The sequence below is a fragment of the Rhododendron vialii genome, chromosome 2a, assembly GCF_030253575.1.
Source record: "Rhododendron vialii isolate Sample 1 chromosome 2a, ASM3025357v1".
Taxonomy (NCBI): domain Eukaryota; kingdom Viridiplantae; phylum Streptophyta; class Magnoliopsida; order Ericales; family Ericaceae; genus Rhododendron; species Rhododendron vialii.
The window spans coordinates 11,519,544-11,528,177 of NC_080558.1; the positions used below are offsets into that span (position 1 = coordinate 11,519,544).

Consider the following 8,634-nt stretch of genomic DNA (forward strand, 5'->3'; position numbering starts at 1 on the left):
CAGCTCTCTTTTGTATCTAATTCTGCTGTATTATGTTGATTTTGAGAAGTGGATTTCGTCTTTGTTTCTTTACAGAGAGAGAGAGAAGAGAGTGGCCTAGGTGGTGGTGGTGGTCGCCGACTTGCCGGCATCAATGGTATGGATGGTGGTCGGTGTTCGTGAATGGAGTTTTCAGTTAAAGGTTTTTTTTTTTTTTTTGCCAAGGCAAAGATTAAGGGGCAATATTGGAACGTTTTACTACTTTTAATAGAATTTAGATGAAAATTCTAACGGCTTTAGACGGAAGGGGTCTAGGGGACAAAAAAACTTTAATGAAGGGTCTGTCCGTAGGCGAAATTCTTAGAGGGGGTGAGCGAGACAAAGAGGTATACTCCGAGGGGTGTCTAGGTATTTAACCCTATAACTTATCTTCAAGGGATGTCTTGGGTTTCTTCCTAATCCTTCTCAATCTGATAAGTAGTTTGGCTGACCTCTAAGCCTGGTTCTTACCCTACAAAATCCTCGTGGGAGGTTATTAGGTTTTCAAGCCAAGTGCAGCCCTGGTGGAAGATAGTTTGGTGTGGAACAAATGTGCCAAGGTGGGGTTTTATTCTTTGGCTTCCCATTTGGGGAAAATTTGGCCACAAGGGACAAGCTAAATGGATGTAATGTGTCTGGCGAGACTCGGTGTGTGCTGTGCACGATGAGCATTTTTTCTCTAATTCCCTTTGTCTGTGCTTGTATGGCAAGAAGTTTTGGACTAAACCTCCTATGGCTTTGAAGGATGAAATTAGTTGGGCTGCAGTTTAGGAAAGGAAAGTTTTTGGTGGACATACTTTATAAGTTATTGTCTTCTATTGTGTATTGGTTGTTGAGGTAAAGGAATTCTCTAGGTAAAGGGGAAAGCGAACTAAATGGGAGAAGTTGGATCCTCAAAGCACAGCAAATCCTTTTAGTATCTTTAGAATTCTGCATCTGCAAATACGAAATTTCTAGCCCTGATTTCCTCCTTCACTTTTCGCAAGCAAGGTTGAAGCATTTACTTCGCTTACCCCTTTACCTAGAAAATTCCTTTACCTCAACAACCAATACACAGTAGAAGACTATAACTTATAAAGTAAGCCCACCAAAAGCCCAACTGATCTCATCCTTCAAAGCCATAGGAGGTTTAGTCCAATACTTCTTGCCATACAAGCTCAGACATAGGGAATTAGAGAAAAAATGCTCATCGTGCACATCACACACCGAATCTCGCTAGACACACCACATCCATTTAGTCTGTCCCTTATGGCCAAATTTTCCCCAAATGGGAAGCCAAAGAATAAAACCCCACCTTCGCGCATTTGTTCCACACTAGACTATCTTCCACCAGGGCTGAACTCGGCTTGAAAACCTAATAGCCTCCAATGAAGATTTTGTAGGGTAAGAACCAGACTTAGAGGTTAGCCAAACTACATATTAGATTGAGAAGGATTAGGAAGAAACCCAAGAAAATTACCTGTGGGTCTAGAAAATTTAGACTTAAAGATGAACTCAATTTTTATTTACCTTTAAGGATAATCTTATATGAACATTACCATTTTACCCTTCATTAAATGCAACCACCCCCTCCCATCTCCATTGCACAACCACTTCCAACCGGCAAACACCTCCAGCCGGCAATTTTTTCAGCGACCACCTCCGGCCGGTGACTTTTTCTGACAACCACCTCCGACCGTAGACTACAAATTCACAGTGCTTTTTCTCGTGTCTTTCACAAATTCGCAGTGCTTTTCCAGCAACATAAACAAATTTGCAGTTTTTTTTCCGGCGACTTAAAGAAACTCGCAGTGCTTTTCAGACTGCGAATTTGTGATTTTCACTTTTCTGGGGATTTTCTGGGGATTTTTGTTTAGAAAAAAAGAAAACAAATCTGAAGTAAAACACAAATTCGCAGTCAAACACAAAATTTACGTTGGAATTCACAGTGTGAAACTTACAGAAGACACATTTTTTATTGACGTTTAAATCTAGGGAATTGATATTCGCGCTCCAAGATTTACTGCAGGCGCTCCACCTTTTTGTTTTTACACTGGGATGTTGTCAGCAACATCACAGTGTAAAAACAAAATATAAACTGATGTTGCCAGCAAAGGTGGAGCGCCTGCAGTAAATTTTGGAGCGCAAAAATCAGTTCCCTAAATCTATGTAGTTGAAACACACGCGTTTCACACTTTTCCAGTCGTCGTCGTCTCCATTGTCCTCAGCAACCCCCGCCAACACGACCATCCGCCATCACCACCCTCCTCCCCCTCTCTCCCTCACCCGACTCACGCCGTACGCCATCACCGACGACCATCATCCGCCAAACACCCACGCCATACACCATCACCGACGACCTCCGCCATCACCCACGGACGCTGTACGCCACCACCATCCCCTCTCTCTCAATGTCCGCACCAGCAGCACTCTAGATTGGAATACATACCCCTGCGAATTTGTATAAAACACCACCCACGACTGTAAATTATCCCTACAAACCACCACCCACCACCCCACGGCTACAAATTACCCCTACGAATTTGTATAAAGCAAACAAATCACTGCGACTTTTGCGTACTTTACCCTTGCGAATTTGTAAGAAACTGTACAAATCATGCGAATTTGAATAAAACAGGACAAATCATGAAACTTGTGTACATTACCCGTGCGAATTTGTATAACTTAGCCCCTGCGAATTTTTGTATAATTGGATTTCTCTTCAAATTACCCCTATGAATTTGTGAGGATGACGTTCGAAGTGGTGGCGGCGTTGAATTTGCTGCGCAAGGTGGAGGAGGAGGATGTGGTGGGGAGAGAGGGGTGAGAGGCAGAGCGGCGGTGGGTGGCAGGAGGAGCCGCTATGAATTTTTGTATAAAGGGGTTTCTCTTCAAATTACTCGTGCGAATTTGTGAGGATGACGTGGGCGTTTGCGGCGGCGTTAAATCTGCCATGTGAGGTGGATTTATACTTGCAGCACCAGATGCGGAGGCGTTCTACGGCGGTGCCAAGGAGTTGTAGCATGGGGATGGGGAGGATCAACGAGGACGACCCTTGTGAATTTGGGGAGGACGCCGTCGCCAAAGTAGCTGTCGACGAAGACGACGCCGTCATCAAATCGGCCTCGTCAGATTCACCGCCAGACGACTTTTCGCTCTTTTCCGACCCATTTTTCCTTTGCCGGCGACTCTTCTCAACGAGATCTGGACGGCGGGGAAAGCGGCCAGAGAGATGGCGGACCTGGACGACGGTGAGCGCCTGTGTGATTCCGGAGATGCAGCTGCTGAAGAGGAAGCCGACGGTGCCGACGAGGGGGTCGCTGAAGCAGTCGGCAGCGCGGATCTCGACAGAGACGGCGAAGGTGTCGCCACGAAGGAAGTGAGAGAGAGAGAGAGAGAGAGAGAGAGAGAGAGAGAGTGTGTGTGTGTGTGTCTAGGAGAAGAAGGGGGAGTTTTTGGCATAAAAGTTAGAAAAATTCTTAGTGGTGTGTTTTGTTTTTGGGCAGGAGTTGGTGGTAATATAGATCCATAAATTGGACCGGCCCGTAAATCACTCGAGGTATTAGTTAAGAAGGGAGGGTCCACATTAATGTGACATTTATAGAGGATGTATAAAAAAATAGATGGTTTGAATGATGTATTAGAGAAGGGGGATAAAATAATACTTGATTTGGATGAAGGATAAATTGGGTGTATAAAGAAGGGTGTAAGATGTAAAAAGCTAGTAATTGACTATTTTGCCCTTGTGCAATGTTAAATTATATTATTTAATAGATTAACTATATAATTACTTGGCCTCCAACTTTGATTAATTTTGTTCACAAATAATCAATAATAATTTAGTTAACTAATATAATAATTAATTAAAATATCAAAAATATTAAAATTCATTTTTTAAGTGCTTTATTACTTTTTTTTATTATGAAATATAAAAATGTTAAGTTTAGTTTTTATTCTGTTTTATAGTTTATTTTCTTTGTTGAATGATGAGTATCCAATTTTCTTCTTTTGAATGGTTGGTAAGTTAATTTTGTTTAAGTAACCTACTTTTTATGATGTATTTTTTTCATGTTCATTCTATATTTTTTTCATATTCGTTCAACTTGAGCAAACTCTTTTTTGTGTAAGGTACTCTACTATTTAAATGATGATGCAATGAAAGGAGGGCAAGAGAGCTGCCCCCATTTTGCTTTCCAGTTGTTTACTTCTGTCCTCCCCTGTTCACCCAAAAAACCACCAACCACAATGCAATTACAATTGAATGACGAGTCCTAAATGTACATGAAAGTACAGCTGAAATTTACAAGGATTCTGTGCAAAAAGGGAGACAAGAAAAGTATTGATCCAAATTCCATTGAATATAGACCCACAACTATAAAACAAAATGGGGCTTCGGTTGTCTTCCCTGCGCCTCGGTTACAGGATCCAGTCCAAAGGATAACCCACCCACGGCAGGGGCTGCCAATATATTTCTCTTGTCAAGCATTTACTACAGCGGTGGATTTTTCTTCGGCTCATGCTTTGGTTGAACTCTATGTCACTAATCAACAGGCCCAACCGAAGCAGGGGCATGGACACCCTTTCGCTACAACCAATAATGCATACAAGCAAAACAAAAAGACGGGCACAATACTTGAGAAAAAGGAAGCATCTATTCACATGGCAAATTCGTGAGTTAAAAACAAAAATCCTACACAACTATTACAATACCCTAGAAACGGCAAACTCCAAATGTCCGGAGCCGTCCAGTCAAAAACTACAGAATCAAAAGACATGAAATCTCAAAAATAAGGGGAAAGGAAGACATTATCCTAAGCACGAGCGGTGGGGTCGAGCTGGTCCTCGGGAGCAGGAGCATCTGGATCGGCTGGGTTCCAGAGGTTTCAGTCCTCGGACGTGGGCTCCACCACCTCCTCCTCTTCCTCAGGAAGGACAAGCTCTTCGGAAGGCGCCTCGGGAAGTGCTCGGAGCTCGGAGTCTTCAGGGAGGTTGAGCCTCTTTACCAAGGCTTCATGGCCATACCGAAGGCCGTCCAAGAAACGGTCCCGATGCAGCTCAGCCTCGATCTCCCGAACCTGCTTCTTATATTCTACTCCGGCTGTGTCCCAACCTTCATAGTAGCCTCTTTTCCTCGCGAAGTCAACCTCTGTGGCCCGGGTGACTCTCAGGGTGCTGGCATCCTCCTCGGCCTTGGCGGCCCTACCCTCTGCCTGCACCCTCTCCCTGTCGCACATTTGGAAGTCTGCCAGGTAGAGCTCGCAAGTCTCCCGAGCCAGCTTTAGGTCTTCCTCCTTCCGGGCCAACTCCCGATTCAGCTTCTCGGTCTCCTTCTCCTGCGCCTTGCACCAGTCATTGATAGCCAATGCCCGAGCTCCCGCCTGCAAACAAAGAACAAAAGAGATTCACCAAGTGCAAACATTCAGATTGAAAAAGAGCGGGACGCAAACCATTAACTTACAGTGAAAAGGGCCTGAGCTATCTCGGCCGTGATATCCTCAGTCAAGCCCGTGACAACCCGGGCATCCCTCGGAAGAATGCTCCCCCAAAGCATCCCGAAGGCTACCCCGAGGTTCTTGACACTATCAGCGTGATAGATCTGGCGACCGGCGAAGTGGCGGAACTCCGGAGCCCAGGGGAGTTCCCTCGGATTGACCCAGGAACCTTCTTCCGCTCCACCGATCCTCCCTCTGGGCTCTCCCTATTCCTCCTCGATCAGGATCGTCTCCTGATTTCCCCCTTCTCCGCCTCCCCCCTCATGCCAAGCCCTCTTTTCCGGGGACTCCTGTGGTGAAACAGGAGTCGCCCTTGAAGTTCCGGCGCCTGGCGTACCGGGGACTGTTCCCCTGCCCCGGCCCGCCGGCCTCCGGCGCTTGAGATTTAGCACCTCACGAGTTCCGGGACCTGCCATCTCCTCGCTAAGCCCGGTTCTCTCGGGCGTATCTCGGTCAATTTCCTCGCGAAAGATGCCCCGAGGCCCGGAGTTACTTCCCTCGGTCTCGCTCGCAGTCTCTCCTATCCCCCTCTCCCTCGCCCTCGTCTTCTCCCTCTGCCTCGTCATCGCCTTGCCCTCGGGACCCCCTGTAATCAGGGCCCGGATAGCTCTTTCCCGAAGCTCTTGAACGATTCCCTCGGCTGCAAGGCAATACCAAAACAAGGGATCAGTATAAGTATGCAGGACATAGCAAAAACATACAAAGCATCTACCGAAGGGTAATTTATATCAACCAGGAGCTCCGGTCCCAAACTGCACTCTGGTAACGGTAATCCGCATTCTCCTCGGGTCCGAACATAAAATTTTCGGTTACCGAGACGTAAATGTTCGCCCACTCCTCGGAGTCGGGGAGACGGTCGATAAGGAACGTGTCGTATCCCGTCCTGCAAGAGAGGTAGTATCGGTTGCTCTCTCGGTTGACTCCCACGAGGTATACGCCGAAGAGTTCCTCGACCCCAAATTAAAGGTCAAGTTGAACTGCCTCCTTAGCTCGATGACGCTGGTGATAATTCGGTAAGAGTTTACCGTGAGCTGGGAGGAGGTAAGAGAAAGGGTCCGGAGTACCCGTTGGACGAATTGATGAAGGGGGAATCTAACCCCTCCCTCGGTGATTGCCATCAAGGGAAAAATCAATTCCCCTGGTCGGTGACGAAGGGTCTTGGGGTTGTTGTCGGGAAGCAACCGAACCTCTCCATCCGAAGGGACGCTGTAAATCCTTTTGAACTCGGCGTAGGCAGCCGGGGTCCCGTTGAAGTATTGATTCAGATAGGGACACGGCCTCGTCGGCCTCCTTCGTCCCCGAACTTCTTCGGGGGCATCAGCGCATGGGCTCGGTCCATGGTCTGATGTACTGGGGATCTCCATCTCCCAAGGGACAAAGGCTGTGATGGGACGTGAGGCTCTAAGAGGGTCTGAGGGTTCAATAGCGTCCAATGGAATTCGGTAGAAAGCCTGAGCACGAATCTCCTCAAAGATCTCTTCAAGATTAGCAGAAGATGAGCTACTGGAACTGTCCGAGGAGACTTCAACAACCATTCGCCTCTACCTAGCAAAAAAAAATGTGCAAAAGCCCGTTAGCTATATGCTCAGGGAAAAGCAGCATGACCTAGCAAATGGGACGAAATGGTCGTTGCACCTCGGTAGATTTCCGGGGACCCTTCTCCGGGAAGGGTCCCCGAGGCCAGTGGTTATTCCTATGGTCTCGGATTGGAGACTGGCCTCGGGATGAATATAGCCCTCGGGTTGAATTTAGACCTCGGGAAAGTTAAGAACAAAGCGCTGGAGACGCCCAGCACCGCCGTAAGCCAGACAACGGTGAACGGCGGCACAACCACAATGCGTAAAAGTGTGGATTAAAGGAAAAAGGAACTTGAAGAAAATGATCAAAACATGAAAGCTAGCAATTAAAGATTATCATACATGGGTTTTGTGTCAAGATCCGCGTCCAAAACGCTCGAAGTCTCGATCAAGAAGCAGAGGGCAGCGGCGGCGGCGGTTCGTCTTCGAAGCACAAAGGAAATGGCCGGTCTGTCTTCGTCTTCCTTATTTATAGTGGGAGGGTCGAAGAGTTACGCGTGAAACGAGGTGTCGTGCTCAGAGCCGTTGGATCTCTGACACGCATCCTCATTGGACAGTCGGCATCAAGGGCTTTGCACCGAGGTCAGAGCGCCGAAGAGTCAGGCCATTGGCACATTGACACGTGTTCCCGAAGAAGGTGTTTCGTACCAATCAGCTGACGCTGCACGTGCCGGGACAACTATTAAACCCCTTGAAGGACTGGAATTATTGACACGTGGCCCCGACGGCTAGGGTTAACTGTTTGTCACCTCCCAAAGTCGCTCGGTAATAGGAGCAGGTGAGGTTCTCGTACGGGGGGTTCATGAAGATATCAACTCCCCAGAGCCAAGATTTGGGGCTCCAGAGAGTTGAGGGGCTATTGTAGCGGCCTCGGTTACCGAGACGGTAACCTGGCCATGTGTTCCGAACCAATGTCCCCTTGGAGGTGCGGTCGTCATAGACGGTGGCCGCTATAAGTCTTGTCATATGGTTCGGTTTGGGTCTCGGTTAATGATGACGCGGCGTGCTCTCGCTTCGGTGCTCCCTTAGCTTCCCGAGAGAAGCTATGGCAAGGAGGGTCCAGGAGGATTACGTGGCGAATATAATCAGGACAATCAGACCTGGCCATGTGCTCCGTAACCGCCTTATCCGGTGCGTCATTTATGATGTCACCCGAGGCGGTTACCTGAGCGTGACCTTCACGCGCTAGCTTGGAGGCCAAGTAAACCTAGGTCTATAAATACAAAGGGATACTCATCAAGAGAGGTACGCAATCCTATCCCAAAACCCTAGACCTACATTCTTCCCTCGAGATCTAACTTAATCATCGGAGGGTCATTGGGCCGAATCCGGCCCTAGTGACTTATTGCAGGTCTGGTGGTCGGAGGCGGATTAACGGAGGAAGGCACCCAACCAACATCACGATCTAGATCCCGATAGCTCGAACCCTTACACAAGGATTCTGTGCAAAAAGGGAGACAAGAAAAGTATTGATCCAAATTCCATTGAATATAGACCCACAACTCGGTAAAAACTCCGGTATATTAAGAAGAAACGCATCGATCTTAATTAAATTATTTGTGCATAAC

The 8,634-nt window shown here is 47.4% G+C and overlaps 1 protein-coding gene across 1 annotated transcript; it reads left to right on the forward strand.

Moving 5' to 3' along the window:
* Nucleotides 1–2,556: 2,556 nt before the first annotated feature.
* On the forward strand, nucleotides 2,557–3,484 carry LOC131316433 (uncharacterized). Its single transcript, XM_058345794.1, has 2 exons — nucleotides 2,557–2,652; nucleotides 2,958–3,484. The coding sequence occupies exons 1-2, from the start codon at nucleotides 2,644–2,646 to the stop codon at nucleotides 3,378–3,380; spliced, it is 432 nt and encodes a 143-aa protein (XP_058201777.1). The 5' UTR covers nucleotides 2,557–2,643; the 3' UTR covers nucleotides 3,381–3,484.
* The last annotated feature ends 5,150 nt before the right edge of the window (nucleotides 3,485–8,634 follow it).